Source organism: Lampetra planeri, chromosome 51, assembly GCF_965212315.1.
Source record: "Lampetra planeri chromosome 51, kcLamPlan1.2.h2, whole genome shotgun sequence".
In the NCBI taxonomy this organism is placed as follows: Eukaryota; Metazoa; Chordata; class Hyperoartia; order Petromyzontiformes; family Petromyzontidae; genus Lampetra; species Lampetra planeri.
In genome coordinates, this window is record NC_136157.1 from 2,494,206 (window position 1) to 2,515,530 (window position 21,325).

The following is a 21,325-nucleotide window of genomic DNA, read 5'->3' on the forward strand; positions in this document are numbered from 1 at the left end:
GCCATAGGAGGTCACCGATGGGACTTTGTCCACATCTTTCAAGGATGTGTGAGCTCCTCACACAATGCAGCCTGGTTAAACCCAGGATGGATCGTAGGCAGGCCATCCGAAATGTGTCTAACCGGCGAAGATGTTCCTTTAGGGGGGGTCCAAGTATCGCAAGCGTAGAGAAGGGAGGGAATGACCGTGGCCGAGAAAACCTGAAGCTTCGTGCGGAGTGATAGACCAGGTAGCTTCCACACAGCGTTACAAAGCCAATGAAAAGATAATGCGGCTCGACTGATTCGGAGTGAGACCTCTGCTGTTAAACCGGAGACGGTCATTAGCACACTGGCAAGGTATGGGAAACTCTCCACTGTCTCCACAACTGCCCCATCACCAATTTGGAGTTGTGGGGGTGGAGTGTCCGATTGTACAAAATAGGCAGGAAGGTGCTTAGTTTTGGTGGGGCTGATGGTAAGGTCCCACCTCTTGGTGGCAACCTTCAGGTTCAGCAGCAGCACCTCGAACTCCACCTCCGAGTGAGCAGCAATTAGCAGATCATCGGCATACATAACGTGGTTGAGCAATAGGGAGCCATCCCTTGACCGCACCCGAACATCGATCAGCCTCCCATTGTATCTGTACGAGATGGGAATTCTTCCGGTAAAGCCATTGAAGGCTTCACGAACTACGTGGTCAAAATATATGTAAAATAATGTGGGAACCAGAGGACATCCCTGTTGCACCCCAAGGTGTACAGATAATGGCTCTGACTCACGGCCATATAGTTTGACGCGGTGCCGCTCACCATCATGAAGGTCCTTAAGGATGGTGAGCAGTGGGTCAGTGAGTCGGAAAGCGCGAAGAACAACCCAGAGGGCAGGCCTACTGATGGTATCATAGGCCTTGAGCAGGTCAATAAAACACACGCATGGACTAAGACGCACACATGGATCTACAAACACACAAAGAAATGGAGTTATACTAACATGGAGGCATGTACACACAGCGACTAACACACACGCACATGGACTGAGACACACACACACATATGGACTGACACACAAAAAACACATCGACTTACAGACACACACACACATACGGACTCACACACACATAAATATGCACTTGAGATACGCACACATGGAGTTACACACACATATCGACGATCACACATACAGCGACACACACACATACATAGAGTGACACACACATTGCCGTACACACACATACACATGTGGACTGTCACACAGACATCCACTTGAGATGTACACACATGGAGTTGCACGCACATATATGGACGTACACACATACAGCGACTCACACACACACACACACACCGACTCACACACAGACAAACGTGGACTCACACAAACATTGACGTAAACACACATATGTACTTACACACACACATATGGACTAAGACACACACACATGAACTTACACATACATAGACTGACACACACATAGCCCTACACACATACACATATGGACTGTGACACACAGACATATACTTTAGATACAGAGACATGGATTAACACACATATGGACTGACACACAGATGCATTGACTTACACACACACATCGAGTGACACACACATGTATAGACTTACACACACATGTGGACTAACACACACACATATAGACTGACACACACATACACATCGACGTACACGTACACAGATCGACTGAAACACACATGGACTAACACACACACAAACACATGGGGCGTTGTCCGTTCGAAAAAGACAGACACCCACATGGAGTTAAAGACACGCATGGCTCTACACGCACACGCATATGGACTCAAAGACACACACATGGACTCACACACACACATCGACGGGCACAGCAATCCCCGATGATGGCACAGTATCGCAGTACTACGTATGAGTAAATAGTGTGACGTGAGCTATGGAAACAGATGGATTTAAGCTGCACTTCTTTCCCAGTAAGGCCACTTACTGGGAAAGAAGGAAGACACTGGAGCTATGCACTTTAAAAATCTTGATTGATAATTTTATTCTTTATAACTGCTTTTTGTGTTTAGTTTATTTCCTTCCCCCCACCACCGATTATCACCGTTGGCTACGTACAGTGGTGCGAAAGAATGTCAACATACATAATAGAGATAGTAAAATTACTATATATTTTTTATTGTTATAACTTTATTTATTTAACTTAACAATTGTCTTATCTTTGATTGTTCTATTTCAAATTTTTTTGCATAAATACATGTTGGTTGTAATTCGTATATATTTTCATTGAATTAGAATATATAGAGCAGTTCATATTTTGATGGTATCATGATGGTATCATGTGGTAATGCTCCATTACATGTGTAGTGGCGATACGCGCTGGGGTAGCGATCAGGTGCCAGCGCGTCGGGATTGGATGTGTGTGTGGCAGAGATGTGGACTCGAGTCATGTGACTTGGACTCGAGTCAGACTCGAGTCATGAATTTGATGACTTGCGACTCGACTTGGACTTGCATAACAATGACTTTGTCCCACCTCTGGTGTGTGGTGACGCGCGCTGACGGTGAGGGATCAGGGGTCAGCGCGGGATCGTGTGTTGTGTGGTGCTGATTGGCTGGGTGCCGGTGACGCGCTGGTGTGGGAGTGATCGGGTGGCAGCGCGGCGTGATTGGGTGATGAGTGGAAACACGCGCTGGGGGAAAGCGGATCGTAGAGATAGCGCTTCGTGATTGGTTCACTAAGGAGCGATGCTCACATCGAGGTCCGCATCCGCTCCGTCTCCCGGGAGGAGGGACTATATAAGGTGATGCGCACAGGCGCACGGGGAGAGTGTAACCAGCGAAGACTGAAGACGGAGAGGAAGAGACAGGGCCCTGCGGTACCCAGTCCCGCTGTCCTGTGAGGACCCGGACTCGGTGTAACCCAGAGGCGGAGTGTAGGGGGAGCATGCAGTGTCAGCATGCGGAGTGTGTAGCCAGAGAGCTAGAGTCTACACGAGACGAGTGATGTGTGTAGCCAGAGAGCTAGAGTCTACACGAGACGAGTGACGTGTGTAGCCAGAGAGCTAGAGTCTACACGAGACGAGTGGAGTGTGTAGCCAGAGGCATAGGGTCTACACGAGACGAGTGATGTGTGTAGCCAGAGAGCTAGAGTCTACACGAGTTAAGTAAAGAGTGTAGCCAGAGGCAGAGAGTCTACACGAGTTAACTAAAGTGTGTCGTCAGAAGAATAGAGACCACACGTTGTATTGTGACAAGTCAAGATTTAATAAAAAGTGTGTTACCCGTCAAGAAGTTTCCTGCGTCATTTCCGATACTTCAACTGGCGTCAGAAGTGAAACTGTCTTCCAAGCATGGATACAAGGAAGACCAATCGGACCCACGGGATTGACCGCGAGGACAACCTTGACGACCCGGGCCAGCTGCCGTCGGGGGGTGAGGACGAAGAATGGCCCACGCTGCAAGATCCGCCGACGGTGCCGGAGGAGCGACGGGGGACCGAGGCCGTGCTCCGTGAGGCACACTCTCGTCTGGCGGAGCTGCTGCTCGCCGCCGCGTCCATCCTGGCGGAAATCAGCTCGTCGGCTGGAGCGGAGACGGCGGCGGACATTCTACAGGGTCGCCCCGCAGATTCCCGCCAAAATGACTTGGCGATTCCCGCCATTTCATCGGCGGCGACTTTTGGCGGGAACGGCGACCGCCACGTGGCGGCGGTTCTCCAAGCGCGCCCTCTTATGTCATCAACGCGCGCTGCGGACCGCCATCAGTCATCCGCCATTGGGGCCGCCATCTTACACACCGACGGAGCGGCGGGAAGGAACCACGACGCGGAGGACGACTTCATTTTTCAACAGCGCCTCCCCGCATTGTCAGCCTTCAAGGCGGAAGGCGGGGACTGGGGCCAATTTCAGCGCAGGTTTTTGGCGCATCAGGAGATGTCTGCCTGGTCCGATGCTACGGCGCTGCGGGCACTGCCTGCCATGTTGGACGACAACGCGCTCGCGGCCTTCATGTCTGCTCGGAGGTCGGACCGCTCGACGCTGAAGGCAGCGCTGGGTCTCATGGCCAAGGTCTACGGACCTCCCTCGGCGTGCCGCCATCATTTCTATGCGAGGCGGAAGGCGGACACGGAGACCGCGCTCGCCTATCGCACGGCGTTGCTGGCTCTCGCCGATGCTGCATTCCCTCGGATGGACGAGGAGGGCCAGGATGCGATGGTTTTGGAGCAGCTGCTTAAGTTGGCGCAGGACCTGGGGGTCCCCATCAACACGGCCGACGAGATCGACATTTCTTCCTTACGGGTCGCTACGAGTATACAAGCGCACGAGGTCCTTCAACGCAAACAGGGGATCGTCTGCAACGCTGCCGTGGCCTCAGCTCCGGGTCCGGTGATCACCGAACCCCAAGTCGTCGGTCCGCGAGAGGAGGCGTTCGCCGCGGAACGACCAGGGGACTGGAGGTCGGGGGGTCGGTCGCCTCTGCGATCGGCCCGCAAGCTGGAGCAACCGAGATCACCGACGACCCTCATCACGTGCTATAACTGTGGCCTCCGGGGTCACGTGGCGTCTGGTTGCCGCGCTCCCCGTCAGCGCGCCATGGGATCTCGGCTGGACGACGACCAAGGCCCCAAGGCATCTCTACAAACCCCGGCAAGTCGCAGCACCTCACACGCTCGGCCCACACACTCGACACGCATGGGCCGTCGCGGGGCGACGGAGGAGGGCCGGTTAGGGTTCGGTGATTCGGTTCGGCGAGGGGGTTTCGGCCGGGACCGGGGAGACATTAAATGGTCGGAGTTGGGGCACAGAATTGTGGCTGCTTCAGCGGGTTCATCCGTCGTCGCGGGTTCTATTGATGGGGTCGAGGTCAGGGTATTGGTGGACACGGGGGCGTCGGCGACTATTATATCGGACCTCATTTATAACATTCTCCCCGTACAATGCCGTCCGCTGCTCCCAGTGGATGTGCCATTTTTTGCCGCAAATGGGGGATCGTTGGGCATTATTGGTCAGATTAGGGCGTCCATTTGCATTGGAGATATCAAATTGTCGGGACCCGTTTTCGTTTCGTCTTCTTTGGCGGTTCCTTGTCTATTGGGCACTGATTTTTTGGCTAAGATGCCCATTAAAATTCTAATCGATCAGCGTTGCATTGAGATACCATCGGGTCGCCGTATTTCATTTTTGACGAACCCTACTGAGATTCGGACGGCGTGCGCCACGATACAAGCGTTGGCGACGCAGACCGTGCACATGCCCCCGGGTTCACAGATGCTAATTCCCCTCCGGTTGCGGAAACCATGGGTGGAGGGGACTTTGGAACAAGGCATGCTTTTGGGTCCTTCTAACAGGGCTGTCGGGGGGGTCGATTTGTCGGTGGCTCACACTTTGGTTCGGGCGGACAAGGATCCGTTTGTAATGGTTTTAAACGCTGGGTCGCGGCCAGCCGTTATTCAGCAGGGTACCGTGCTGGCTCACGCGGCGCGGGTTCCTGCGGAGGAGCGGCTGGTTGCGCACGTTGATCCGAGCCCCACGCAAAACATTGAACCAAGGGAGGACCTTGAATGGGTCCATTCGCTGTGCGCGGGCTCGGACGATTTGTCAGGTGTGCAGTTGGGTGCGCTGCGCGAGTTACTCATGGAATTCTCTGATGTGTTCAGTAAACATAAATATGACATTGGGTGTACGGATTTGTTGCGCCACCACATTGACACGGGCGATGCGGCGCCGGTCAGGCTAAATCCCTTCCGACTGAGTCCTGCGGAGAAGGTACATGTTCAATCGGCCGTTAACGATATGCTTGAAGCCGACATTATTTCGCCTTCCTCCAGTCCTTGGGAAGCACCTATTGTGCTGGTTAAGAAGCAAGACGGGTCCTTGCGATTTTGCGTAGATTTCCGTCGCCTGAATAAGATCTCTGTGGCTGACGCGTATCCGCTCCCCAGGATGGACGGGTCCCTCGATGCATTGTCTGGTGCGCGATATTTTTCGACTCTTGATTTATTATCGGGATTCTGGCAGTTGCCACTCGACGAAGAGTCTAAACCTAAGACAGCATTTCGGACTCCAGGGGGCTTGTTCCAGTTTAACCGGTTACCCATGGGACTTCACTCCTCTCCAGCGACGTTTCAGCGTCTTATGGAGTTGGTTTTGTCGGGCTTGCAATGGGAGACGTGCTTGATTTACCTTGACGATGTCATTGTTTTCAGTAGAACATTTGAGGAACACCTCCAGCGATTGAGAGGGGTGTTCTTGCGAATGCGATCGGCTAAATTGAAATTTAAACCGGCCAAATGCCACCTTTTTCGTAAGTCCGTTAGATACTTGGGTCACATTGTCGACTCTTCGGGGATCTCTACCGATCCCGCGAAGACGGACTGTGTCAGTTCATGGCCGACACCCACGTCAGTTGCAGACGTGCGTAGTTTCATCGGTTTTGCTTCGTATTACCGCCGATTCGTTGAGCACTTCGCCACTATTGCAAAACCCTTGCATGCTCTAACGGCGAAAGGTGTGAAGTTCCGATGGGGACCGGAGGAGGAGGCCGCGTTCTGCTCCCTCCGGGACGCCTTGGTGGGTGCCCCACCCATGCGTTATCCGGATTTTGCGAGTCCCTTCTTGCTAGATACGAATGCTAGCAACACGGGCATTGGGGGGGTACTGTCCCAGGTCGTTGGGGGAGTCGAAAGGGTGGTCGCTTATGGTAGCAGGGTGTTGTCTCCGGCGGAGCAGCGCTACTGCGTCACCCGTCATGAACTGCTCGCCATTGTATTTTTCGTACAACAGTTCAGACCATATCTCTATGGTCGTCACTTTACGGTCCGGACGGATCACGTGGCGCTACAGTATTCGTTGAGGGTCGCCCAGCCCTCGGGCCAATTGTCACGGTGGTTGGAAGTCCTCCAAGACTATCAGTTCACGACCACGTACCGTAAGGGGTTGCGACACACAAATGCCGATGCCCTGTCGCGATTGTTGCCTTGTCAGAAATGTGCGTGTCTATCGGGATCGGCGCGCTGTAAACCGCCGGTTGGGGAAGTTAGGGGGGCATTGGTTGCGACCGCGGACACACCAATCGGGGATGTTCCCGCTACCTCTCAGGATCGGGACTCGCTGCTCTCACTGTCGCTGAGTGAGTGGGGCCGCCTCCAAATGGCGGACAGCTCCCTGCTAGCGTTGCGCCGCAGGGTGGGAGGTCCTAACGAGGACCAGGAGCGAACTGGCTCCTATGTACTTAAACAGGGCATGTTGATGAGATGGGACAGTTTGTCCCGGCGGCATGCACTGGTGGTGCCTTCTGCTGTGAGGGGGAAAGTTGTTTTGGCCGCACACGAACGCCTCTTGCATTTGGGGGTAAACAAAACGCTTGCCCTGCTTCAGCGTGATTATTATTGGCCGGGAATGGGGGGCGACGTGGTAAATATTCTGAAGGGATGCGTTGAGTGCGCCAGGCGGAAACCACCGCCCGTGGCAGCTAATCCACCACTGCAATCCATTCAAGTCTCGCGCACTAACGAGCTTGTTGCGCTCGATATTCTGGGGCCCTTTCCAGTCACGCCTAGGGGTAATAAGTACCTGTTGGTGGGGGTCGAATATTTTACCCGGTGGCCTATGGCGTGGCCACTCGCCAACCAGTCGGCGGCGGCTGTGACGGACGCCTTTGTCCAGGGCTACGTCCTGGACAAGGGGGCTCCCGAACGCCTGCTGACCGACCAAGGGAAAACATTTTCAAGTAAATTGCTGCAAGAGGTGTGCGATCTGTTGGGCACTAAGAAGGTGCGTACTTCCCCGTACCACCCGCAGACGGACGGGATGGTGGAGAGACTCCACTAAGACCTTGACTTCTATGCTGTGCCAGCGGGTGTGTGAGGCACATGTTGATTGGAACCTGCAGGTCCCCGGGGTCCTCGTCGCATATAGAATGGCCCCCCATGCAGCCACGGGGTTTTCCCCATTCTATCTGATGTACGGTCGGGAAGCCGACCCGCCAATGGAAACGCAGCTTGGCCTGTCCGCACCGCGACCTAATTCTAAATTGGCAGAACATATTAAATGTAATATTCATAAGCTGACAGAGGCAAGGGAGGCCGCACGGCTTAATTCGCGGGCTCGCCAAATTGCTAACGAGCGGTTGCGTGCACGAAAGGTGTCCGTCCACGACTGGAGACCGGGTGACAGGGCCTGGCTGCATTGCCCTCAGGCGCCTTTGGCTACGTCGCCTAAGTTGTTGAAGCCATGGCGGGGACCCGCGGAGGTCGTGCGTGTTGTACGCCCCCAGTGCGTTCAGATAAAATGGGGAAAGCGACGGTGGTACGTCCACCCCTCCCGACTGAAACCGTTCTCGCCTCCATATGGCCTCCCCTTGTGTCGTGAGGGCCGAGCATGTGACGTGACCGACGACCCAAAGGGGAAAATGTCCTTGCCTGATCCTCACATGCTTCCGCCTGATCTCCTCCCAGGTCTCTCGGAACTGACAGCTGCCGACCACCGGCGGCCGGATCTTCGCGGCGGGGCCGGTCCTTTCAGGCCCGACCCGCGCCGTCTAGAGCAACCGGAACCACCGGATGGTCGTCAGCGTCCCGTCCCATATGACGGACCGGCCAGACGGACTCGCGCCAAGGCGCTCTACTTTTCATGACCTACCATGTGAGGAGTCGAGGAAGTTGGAGCGCCTCGTCGCTGGGGTAGTCACGGGGACGCCGGGCGCGTTCATTTTCTGGAAATCACTTTTATTATGTTGTTCGTCGGGCTGTATATAGCTTTTTATAAGGTGTTGTGTGTTATTGTTGACTTTTCTTGTGTTAATTGTCAAATTGTACATAGGTTGCTGTTGTGTTGTTGTTGTGTTACGGGGCACACTGGGGGGGTGGGGGTTTTGTTGCGTTAACGGTGTGTGAGGTTGTTGGTTAGCAGCCGGGACGGCTGCGAGCTATGTGGGGGGGGGGTGATGTAGTGGCGATACGCGCTGGGGTAGCGATCAGGTGCCAACGCGTCGGGATTGGATGTGTGTGTGGTGACGCGCGCTGACGGTGAGGGATCAGGGGTCAGCGCGGGATCGTGTGTTGTGTGGTGCTGATTGGCTGGGTGCCGGTGACGCGCTGGTGTGGGAGTGATCGGGTGGCAGCGCGGCGTGATTGGGTGATGAGTGGAAACACGCGCTGGGGGAAAGCGGATCGTAGAGATAGCGCGTCGTGATTGGTTCACTAAGGAGCGATGCTCACATCGAGGTCCGCATCCGCTCCGTCTCCCGGGAGGAGGGACTATATAAGGTGATGCGCACAGGCGCACGGGGAGAGTGTAACCAGCGAAGACTGAAGACGGAGAGGAAGAGACAGGGCCCTGCGGTACCCAGTCCCGCTGTCCTGTGAGGACCCGGACTCGGTGTAACCCAGAGGCGGAGTGTAGGGGGAGCATGCAGTGTCAGCATGTGGAGTGTGTAGCCAGAGAGCTAGAGTCTACACGAGACGAGTGATGTGTGTAGCCAGAGAGCTAGAGTCTACACGAGACGAGTGACGTGTGTAGCCAGAGAGCTAGAGTCTACACGAGACGAGTGATGTGTGTAGCCAGAGAGCTAGAGTCTACACGAGACGAGTGACGTGTGTAGCCAGAAAGCTAGAGTCTACACGAGTTAAGTAAAGAGTGTAGCCAGAGGCAGAGAGTCTACACGAGTTAAGTAAAGTGTGTCGTCGGAAGAATAGAGACCACACGTTGTATTGTGACAAGTCAAGATTTAATAAAAAGTGTGTTACCCGTCAAGAAGTTTCCTGCGTCATTTCCGATACTTCACATGCTTGAAATCTATTACACAGCGAATATTGAACTGAAGCTTGACTTTAACAAAACTAATCGCAAATAAAATCGCAATCGCAAAATCTGTCGTAAAAATCTCAATGAGATATTTTCCCCAAATCGTTCAGCCCTAGTACCCGGTGCAATGTGTAAACATCTCCCCAGTGGGGAGACAAAGGCGGTCGGGCGTGGTGCTGGCCACCCACCCCCTCGTGTGCCGTGCCGGCCTTCATTCGGTGTTCCTCGCTAAGCACTTGCCCCAGCGGTCTGTTAAGTCTACACGTGGAATCTTTGTCTCCATGCCCCTCCCCCAATCCCCCTCCCTCTGTTTCTTCCCTCACCCTCAATTATTCCCCCATCCATTGCCCCCCCCACCCCTCATTCCCACCCCCCCATTCCCCCCCACCCCGTGTCCCCCGCCCCATTCTGCACACCGCTCTCCACCCCATTGCTTCCTCATCCCCGCCCCCCAACAATCCCCGCCCCAATCATTCCCTCCCCCACCCCCTCCCCATCTGTCTCCTCCCCCCGGCACGATGATAGACTTTGACCCGTAATGCCAGCACACAATGACCGACTCTGATTAATCTTTTTGTTTGCCGTTCCATAAAAAAGTGTAGAGTGCTACTGCTCTTGGGCCAAACATCCGAATGTAAAAAAGCAAAAACATTACATGCAAATGGCTAAGTTGGCATGGACGTGACAACACCTTCCCCGAATACGATAGCTTGTCAGGATTCTCCTAAAATGGTGCATTGAGAGGAGGTGAGTCCATCGCGGTGTAAACGAGGTTAACGATAAAAAAAAAGTGTTGGACGCAGAGGATGCACCCAGACATTGTCCTCATGAAGCGAGCGTGGGGATGGCGACCATGGCCAGACACAGCACGGGCAGAGACGGCAGCCCCTTGACACCCGGGACCGGCTGTCCGTATTTCATCCCAATCCTCAATCCTGGCGAGTCAAGTTTGGACAAGAGACAATTGAAGAGGCACGTCGAGCACCACCGTCGGAATATATTATTCTTCAAAAACTCGCTACAAAATATCAAACTTTCTTATGTTTATTTCTCTATGTATTTGTTTAGCCTCTCTCATTGCAATGTAATGCACATGTAGCCGGTGAGAGCTTCCCTGTGAATAGGAGTCATAGAATAGTTTAAGCACTTCTTTATTTCACCAACGCACAGCAGCAATCGTTCCAAGACCAACCCCGAACACAACGTCCCACAGGCCTTTTTAACCCCTAAATCTCCGCTCCCAATACACATCCGCGTCTAGCATGCCTGGTCCGGGTGACGTCACTGCCCTTTGACCCCTGACCCCCGTCTCGCACATTCCTGGGCGTATTCTTAGGTTTTTTCGGTAAAGTCACGTAGGTAAAACATTAAAATTAATGAAAGTAAAATAAAACAAAATAAAAATAAAAATCACGACGTTTCGGAGGCAACACAAGTCTCCGTCATCAGGTGGGACCGTCACAGCCGAATTAGCTGCATCAAGTGAAGCAATGATTCAAGATGTAATCCCTTATAAGCAAGTTGAAGGGAGGTGGAGAGGGGGGGGTTTGGAGAGCTTATCAGACTGTGGTAGCCAATGAATGGAAACGTATTGGGAGGGAGGAGGAGCGGTGATCAAAGACTGCACGTAGTGCTCAACACAATGAATGGACACGTGTCGGGAGGGAGGAGGAGCGGTGATCAAAGACTGCACGTAGTGTTCAACACAATGAATGGAGACGTGTCGGGACGGAGGGTGAGCGGTGATCAAAGACTGCACGTAGTGCTCAACACAATGAATGGAGACGTGTCGGGACGGAGGGTGAGCGGTGATCAAAGACATCACGTAGTGCTCAACACAATGAATGGAAACGTGTCGGGACGGAGGGTGAGCGGTGATCAAAGACTGCACGTAGTGCTAAACACAATGAATGGAGACGTGTCGGGACGGAGGGTGAGCGGTGATCAAAGAACAATGAAGAGATTACTGTTAAACACTGGGGATGTTAACACTCGGTGAAGTAAATTAAAATAGTGCCTGTCAGATAAGATGGTCCAAAAAGTGTAATTAAGTCTTTTTTGCGTGGTTAATAACATCTTTCCAGTGATTACTAAGTTTGTACCCATCATCACGGTTGAAATTGTGTCTGTGTTTGTATATTTGTATGGCTTCGTGTACAAACCTTTGATGGTAGCCAGTAGGTTTGCAGAGAACCTTGGTATCGGAAAAGACAATTTCATGAGAGCCCACAGAGTTGTAGCAATGATCGGCAACGGCCGAAGAATCAGTTCTGCCGTGTTTCAGATCTGACTTGTGCTCGCGGACACGATCAGAAACATGACGTTTCGTTTCTCCAATGTAGCAATCACCACAAATGCAACTCAATTTGTAGACTCCAGGATACTGTAAGTCAGGAACGACATCCTTCACAGATGGAATCAGATCACGGATTTTATGCACTGTACTGAATCGGACTTGGATCTTATGTTTGTTTAGAATTTTGGAGATCTTTTTGGTCACGCCTGCTATGTATGGTAACAGGCGTGACCAAAAAGATCTCCAAAATTCTAAACAAACATAAGATCCAAGTCCGATTCAGTACAGTGCATAAAATCCGTGATCTGATTCCATCTGTGAAGGATGTCGTTCCTGACTTACAGTATCCTGGAGTCTACAAATTGAGTTGCATTTGTGGTGATTGCTACATTGGAGAAACGAAACGTCATGTTTCTGATCGTGTCCGCGAGCACAAGTCAGATCTGAAACACGGCAGAACTGATTCTTCGGCCGTTGCCGATCATTGCTACAACTCTGTGGGCTCTCATGAAATTGTCTTTTCCGATACCAAGGTTCTCTGCAAACCTACTGGCTACCATCAAAGGTTTGTACACGAAGCCATACAAATATACAAACACAGACACAATTTCAACCGTGATGATGGGTACAAACTTAGTAATCACTGGAAAGATGTTATTAACCACGCAAAAAAGACTTAATTACACTTTTTGGACCATCTTATCTGACAGGCACTATTTTAATTTACTTCACCGAGTGTTAACATCCCCAGTGTTTAACAGTAATCTCTTCATTGTTCTTTGATCACCGCTCACCCTCCGTCCCGACACGTCTCCATTCATTGTGTTTAGCACTACGTGCAGTCTTTGATCACCGCTCACCCTCCGTCCCGACACGTTTCCATTCATTGTGTTGAGCACTACGTGATGTCTTTGATCACCGCTCACCCTCCGTCCCGACACGTCTCCATTCATTGTGTTGAGCACTACGTGCAGTCTTTGATCACCGCTCACCCTCCGTCCCGACACGTCTCCATTCATTGTGTTGAACACTACGTGCAGTCTTTGATCACCGCTCCTCCTCCCTCCCGACACGTGTCCATTCATTGTGTTGAGCACTACGTGCAGTCTTTGATCACCGCTCCTCCTCCCTCCCAATACGTTTCCATTCATTGGCTACCACAGTCTGATAAGCTCTCCAAACTTCCCCCCCCTCTCCACCTCCCTTCAACTTGCTTATAAGGGATTACATCTTGAATCATTGCTTCACTTGATGCAGCTAATTCGGCTGTGACGGTCCCACCTGATGACGGAGACTTGTGTTGCCTCCGAAACGTCGTGATTTTTATTTTTATTTTGTTTTATTTTACTTTCATTAATTTTAATGTTTTACCTACGTGACTTTACCGGAAAAAACCTAAGAATATGAATCATTGCAGTCACGAAAGCTTCAAATCTAGAATTCCTGGGCGTGTGATTGGTGCGTGTTGTCGTGATAGCGGAGATGTCGTGTTTGCGTTGTGCGTGTGCGTGAGGGTGGCTCGCAGATCCCTTACACCTGTAATGAATTGCACGTATAAATGTGCACTCTCCTACGTATTGCTGTAATTGCTACGGAGAGCGAGGTGTGGTTTTTTATAATTGTAAGTGTAGGCAATGATGATCCGAGAAAGGAACCTAAGCCTTAGGTGCACAGCTGGCCACGACCAGCAGTGTGTAGACTATTCTGATACGGGGCACACAACCAGTTCAGATTTGGGGTGAACTGCGTGCTGGTGGCATGACATGAGCTCTGATAAAATATCAAATATGACTCGGTTATGTTACTTGACTGTTTATTGAGTTATTGGTGGTGATAAAGATATTCACAAAACTTCGATATTAGAATTCATTTAAATGTATAAAATGCTCAATTGGGGCTGGAATATGATTAACACTGGTGCTCAATCCCATTAATAGAGGGACTGAGCTGAGGTGTTGTGTGATGTGGGGGATGATCGGGGTGTTACTGGTCATGATTGCAAGTTGTAAGCTGTACACTAACTGAGAGTTACAGTGTTATTGTTTGACGCTTTTTTGCGCGGGATATAACTTGTTTATTTTTACCAATCCAACTCGGGTCTATAGACGTCACGGAGTTGAAAAATGATTGGAGTGTTTTAGTGATGACATTTTTTCGTGATAATTGATCACATTTGATGTTTTGTTGTTCATTGGGAATGCACACGATGGCCGACTTAGAACTTAAATGTAACATTGAGCTCATGGGGTGCGCAAAATGTGTTTTGGCAGAGGTTACATTCCCGATTGGGATATAAGATATAATAATTGTTGATATGTTTATTGTCAATAAAATGTTATTTACATAATTTACATATTCATGTTATTATATTTTTTGAAAGTGCTTTATTGTAAATTATATAAGTACGTATTGTTTCATTTATGCAGTATTATCAGACGTTTGATGTTAACTATTCAAATGTTTCTTGTTAAATGTTTGTTAAATAATGTAAGTCAAATATTCAAAGATATGATAAGCGGTTGTTATCATCATTGAGATTTGGGTGTGCTCCGTGCTGAGGGACAGAACTGAGGTTTGTGTGACGTGGAAGGTGGATAGGTTGTGTCTGGTCACGATTGCGGATACGCAAATACCCCTCGGAAGAACATTTTTAAATAAGGGGCCGTCCATAAATGACGTCACGCACCTAGGGGAGGGGTCAGAAATTTGTGACTGTGTGACGAGGGGGGGTTGTTTGAGAAATGTAACGTCACATCAAAATGCGCAACTTTAAATAGATATAGACAACACGTTCTACTTTATTAAATACACTTTTTAATAAATGTTTTCTCCTACAACATCAGAGTGCGGCGCCGCATTAAATACGCTCTACAATGACAATTTTTTAAAGCGATTTGAAGCATGTTTCATTTGGGGGGGGGCATAGCTTTGTGACTTAATTTTTCAGGGGGGGGTCTTACTTTTTGTGACCCCGTGGGAGGAGGGGGGGGCGGTCAAGAAACGTCCAAAATCGCGTGACGTCATTTTTAGACGGCCCCCAAAGCGTAGTTGCCATTTCACAAAGTTGTGGTGCTCATCTTTTGTGGAGTCGCCAACTTCTCGGGAGGACGGAACACGACGCAGAGTATCATCTCATCGTCTCCTAACTTTAATTTTTGTTGGTAAATTGAGCCGACCTGTCTCCCTCGTTACGATTCACGGGAGGAGAGGGACAGAGCGGGCTGGGTAGACACACGTGCATGCTGTGTCAATTCATCTCAATTGCCCTGCTGTAATATAAACCTCTCCACGCCCTGCGTGTTGTATTATTGATAGCTCGGAAAGGAACTGCCAACACACTCTTCAACTTGTCAATGTGCACCATGATTTGTAAATAAATGTGAATACCATCGTGAACAAAAATAAACATAATGACCACATCACTGAGTTCCTTGTCGATATTCTGGGAAGGTTCGTAAATTTTGGAGAGAGGAGGGGACAGGGAATAAACAGGAAAATCCGAAATGTCATTACTTACCAGCGCATTTCAACATCTCTGAAAATTCAAATTGATGTCATGATTTAACTGAATATATCTACATTTAGGTATTGTTAACTCTATATTTTGAATTGTTGCGACCTCAACAGATGAACGGAAGGGAGTGATTTCCCAAGCAACTGTTCTGGCCTCACATATCGATGTGCCCAGGTGTTCAAGTGAAACCCCTTTGTGTATCGAGTTTTGCAATGTTTTAACAGCTGGTTGCCCGTGTTATTTTAGTGCATTGAAAAGACCAAGCTGACAACATAATAGATATGTAGTTAAGTACACTGTTAAAACGTCTTCAGGTGTTGAGGTTATTTACAGCCCAAAAACCAATGATTTAGGCTGTAATGAAACCCTCAAAGTCTTCATGAAGTGACCCAACATCACGACTAGCTACACTTTCAGGAGAGAGCAGACAGTTGAGAGCCCGGCTCGTGAAGATAGGTCACAGATACGCAGATTCCCACAGGTACAGCCCGCAAAGTCATAATTGACATTACAGCAGTTAATGGGTTCATTAATGAGCCCGTTGAGCAATAACATCCCCACTAGGAAGGTATATGGACTAATTAGAATACAAGATTTTAAATTGATACCCAGGGGCAATAGTAATGGATGATGGAATTCTAAGTGACATCTCATTTTATTTTGTTATGGAGGCTTGCATACTTGGTACCCACAGTAAAACACTACCTATGAATGCACTCTATATGTAAAGCCACCATAGATAATACATTCTAAGTTATACATGCATTAACACACTATCTAAGAAAATAAACTAATTCGGAGACATTTACACCATTTTTATATTAGTGCCATATACAACACGATGACTTTAAAAATATATGTTTTCAAATTTTTTTTTAAACAATTTAGGTTGAAGCATTTAAAAATGTATGTAGTGATTTTAAAAAATAACTGGAAACATGACCCAATTGCTTCTAATGCAGTCACCTCCCAACCTGAAGTGTAAATATCACATTACGAGCTAATCTTGACTCAAAAGACTCCACAGGGCAATGGGTAAATCCGCAGGGCGCTGCAGCACGCACCAGGCAGCCCGGAACCTCCCATCGCGCCTGAAGGCTCACGGTCACGTGGTCCCCAAAACGCATATAAATCAGCAGATTCCACGAGCATCACTGATCTGCTCTCAGTTCAAGCAACGAAAACAAGGTGAGTTCTCTTCTATTTTTGAGCTATTGTTCGTCAGTTATTGTTCATATTATTAGTGAGCATTTGTACGCATTTTCACAACCTGTTTTTATTTGATAAATGGTTTTCCCCTTTTATCTGGCAACAAAACAGGTGTTAAGTTGTTAAAAGACCAAACTGAAACCTATTACAAGGAATAATGTCTACATTAACCACAATACTTGTGGTTAAAATGCAAAAAAAACATACATTGTCTTTGAAACTGATTGGTGCACACCAGAGTCATCTTTCTTTTGAGCCTCGTCTTAAACGGTGTTAGACCAAAGGACGCCAAAAGGCGTACAGCACAAAGACAACGCACCATCAGAGTAATGAGAGCTCGGGGAGAGCATGTACATCATAGGACCTCCTTTGCCAGTACCAAAATATAAAAGTTTTCAGTTTGGTGTTTTAACAACTTAAAACTTGTTTTGTTGCCAGATAAACAGGGAAAAACCTATTCTCATATTTTGGTACTGGAAAAGGAGGTCCCATGATATTTTTATTTAACAATGTTTTGTGACTTCAACAGGGACTGCGTGATAAGGTCTCAGGCTATAGACGCAGGAGCCCAAGGAACGCAATTATGGAGAACAGAAGCTCTGTGCTCCACCTCGCCACATTTGAAGCCCCGTACTCTATACAGGTGCTGATATTCAGCCTGTGCCTTGCGATGTACCTAACTATAACTGCAGCCAATCTGCTGGTGCTCGTGACGGTGGCAGTGTCCACAGACTTACACAAGCCCATGCACATGTTTTTGTGCAATCTCGCAATTGGGGACATCATTATCAGCACCGGTGGCTTGCCCAAGCAGCTGCACGTTCTCCTGACAGGCGACAGAAAGATCCTGTATGTGTCATGTGTCGCACAGTTGTTCACACTTCACACATCTGCAACGAATGAGATTTTAACATTGGCTATAATGTCTGTTGATCGCTACCTGGCCATCTGCTACCCATTGCACTACCACACCAAGGTTACTGTAACGAGATCAATTTTCATGGCATTACTGTCCTGGCTGATGTCAGCGGTTTCAGTCAGCATTCTAGTCAGCCTTCAAATTTCAATGGAATTAAGCGAAAAAAACAGGCAAATCCAGGGCATAATTTGTGATAATATGGGATTATTAAAGTTGGCTGTCGGTGACACGAGCAAAATGGATGTTGTCGCAGCGTCAACGGTCGCAACGTTTGTTGTATTTCCTCTGTGTGTGGTTGCGTACACCTACATTCGAATTTTTATTGAGTGCAAGATTTCGAGCTCTGCGTTCAGAAGCAAAGCTCTGCACACATTCGGCACGCATTTCATGGCACTCGCTGTGTTTTTCACGTCCGTTTTTTTAGACATCCTTTTGCCACGCTTTGTGAAGGATGCGAACAGCGAGGGCGTCAACTTGAGATGCGCCGCTCAGTTGGTGTTCTTGCTCAGCCCGATTGCGAACGTACTCATTTATTGCCTACGCACCCTAGAGCTGAGGCTCGCAATTAATACGCAATTCAACAAGATATTGAGAAAGGTGCATTACTGTCCAACAATCAAAGTGAATGTATCAGATCGTGGTTGAATGATGCTTAATACAAAGCACAGTATAGAATATACCTCGGTTAACACAATGGATATGTAGTTTCAATCAATATGATTTAAATCCACTTCCCACCCTATCTCCGTGTTTTACTGAAGTTCCTGACTGGCTCGCAGCAAATTTTCTTCAATTTAATACTCTAAAACTAAAGTTCGCTTTATTGATAGAAAAAACATCAATTACCTCGCATCAGCAACCTACTGTCAATCGACATATTTGTCAACAGGCACGAAATCTGGGTTTCATTTTTGACTCCAACATCTCCTTTTCTACTCACATTTCCTCCATGTGCAAGACTGCTTACTTTCATCTCCCCAATATTTCTCGTGTCCAGAACTGTATCTCCCATACAGCTGCAGAAGCAATTAATGAATTTGTAATTTCCAGGTTAGACAACTGCAATTCTCTGTTATGCGGTCATCCTTTGTCCTTGATCCTACGTGCCCAGTATGTTCATAACGCAGCTGTAAGAGTACTCACTCATACCCGGTAGCGTCATAATTTTACACCCATTTTACGATCCCTGTGCAGGCAACCTATCCAGTCCAGAATCACCTTGAAGATCGCACTCACAGACCTCCGATTTTCAGTTTACTCTCCTCCCCGGGTTCTCCATCTTTTCTAGGTTTGCTCTCTACCTCCCACTTCACATCCCGCAAATCAACTCCATATGATTAAAATCTGAACTGAATGTAATTTTATTCATCCAGGCATACGCGAGAAAAAAAAGAAATAACTTTTTGGACTGATTGATATAAATTCGTCGTTATATTTTGGCACTAGACTGCCCCTCCTGTGAAGGTTTCCTGGCTTAGTTGGGAAATTGTGATTATGGTCTGGAATGTTGACCTATTGGACTCATTTCTTTGTTTTTATCACTTTTTTTTTGTTTGTAGGCTTTTTCTTTTGGTGCCATTTATTAATTTGTTTATTCATTTTAGATTGTATTGGTCGTCAGGGGTTTTCATTGCTTGGTTTGTACAGATGTGTGTGCATGTGTTGGGCTTCATATTTTTGGTTCTTTCGGTAAAGTCACGTAGAAGATACATAATAATAAAAAATAAAATAAAACATAATAAATAAAATTATCACGACATTTCGGCCACAACGCAAGCAGCCGTCCTCAGATGAAGAACAGGGCTGTCGGAAAGACAGCATCCTAATGAATACTGTTAAGCTTGGCAGCGTATTTTTAAGCTGGGTCGGAGCGGGAGAGAGCCTTGACAAATGAGTTTACATATCAACAGAGGGATTTAGCATATTGATGTCAATTGCAGATAAGGGATTAGTCACTACTTGTGGAATGTGTAGGTGGTGGGGGTCTCAAAGTCATGTTATGCTAGTGTATCATGTAGGATTAGCAGTAATAAAGGGAGGGAAATTTTAATAGTAAAGAGCTGCAGCAGCGAAACCAGCGCGTATCAAGCTCGTGCATTATGTGGACAACAAAAAAGGAGTTTCTAAAGAACTACCATACAATACACCGATGTGAAAAGAAACCTAAATATAAACTACATCAATATAATCAATGTACTCAATATACTCTCCAATAAGCTGAGCTATTAACATTAAGTACCTGGGTATACACAACACTATATAATGACTACCATATAGTTAACTTATAAAAAACTAAAATATAAAGTACATCAATATAATCAATTAACATAATATACTCTCCAATAAGTTGAGCTACTAACAATAAGTCATTATACATTACACTTCTATGTCGAAAAAAGTGGCGTTTTTTTTCTTAACGTTAGCACCACGGAAAGCGGCGAGCGTTGTTCAGACGGACGAATCCATCTATGCTCAGAACGGAGGAGAGGGGAGAGAGAGATACAACCACGTAGCGCTACTCTGTCTTGTGCTGCGTTACAACTATGCTATAAACTAGACTACTATAAATTACAATATTTTAAACTCCAATTTAAACTACACTGTATAATATCGTATACACAGCTCAATATAAGCTCTAACATTATTTATATGCCTCCAACTAAACTTTTTTCTACATCACGCGACTCTACACCGTACTATGCACTGCCATAGACAAACTCCAACATTGAATTATACACTGCGTTACTATACACTACCTTAGGCTATACTTTGTAATATGTATTATTCTACAAACCCTAATGTATACCACACAGCTGTATATTCACGATACAATTATGAGACTATATATTATCTTACACATTCTATTAAACATTACACTATTATACTATTTATTATTATACAATCTACGATACGCCATACCATTGACAGTCGGGTGAAAGGTACTAAGAGGAAGCAAAGAAATATGTCAATGAGAGTGGTAGCAGGAAACTTGCAGCGGAGCAAAGGCTCCGATCCGTGAAGAGAATACAAAAGCTATAAAGTCAACTAGCGGTTAGTACCCGGCGTTGCCCGGGCGAAAAAGGCAGACACACATGTAGTTACACACGCAAATCGACTGACACACACACATAGAGTTACACGCACAAATGGGCTCACACATACATACATAGACTGAACAACAATAACCGCCATTTGCCACTATGTGGCGGTGACGTCACAACAACGCTTGTACCAGGCTATGTGCATCTTGAGGCCACGTGAAGTGTCGAACGCCCGCTGGCAGGAGGTCACGGGGCAAACCCAGATGGTACAGGTCGACTGACTGAGACGACTGGCTGATGCACCACCTGTGGCCTCTACTGTGGCAACTTTCATTGCTTTAGCCACCCGGCGCTCCGCTCGTTGTTGTGAGCGTCGCTCCACCGCCTTTCGTTGTTGTTGGAGGGCGACTGCCTCCAACTGCCCAGTAGCCTCCTTCAGGAGCCTCCTCCACAGAGGCCGATCTTGACACGGATGGTACCAGTCATCGGCAAGTGGACTCAGCTCCAAGTCCTCCTGTACCACATTACTCCATGTCTTCTCCAGCACGTGCCGCGCCCGTTTAGCCCCCTCGATCCGGCC

General features: G+C 48.2%; 1 protein-coding gene across 1 annotated transcript; it reads left to right on the plus strand.

The window, feature by feature from the left end:
* The first annotated feature begins 16,750 nt into the window (after positions 1 to 16,750).
* LOC144734420 (olfactory receptor 1E16-like) lies at positions 16,751 to 20,985 on the plus strand. Its single transcript, XM_078616602.1, has one exon. The coding sequence runs from the start codon at positions 17,369 to 17,371 to the stop codon at positions 18,347 to 18,349; it is 981 nt and encodes a 326-aa protein (XP_078472728.1). The 5' UTR covers positions 16,751 to 17,368; the 3' UTR covers positions 18,350 to 20,985.
* Positions 20,986 to 21,325: the final 340 nt, after the last annotated feature.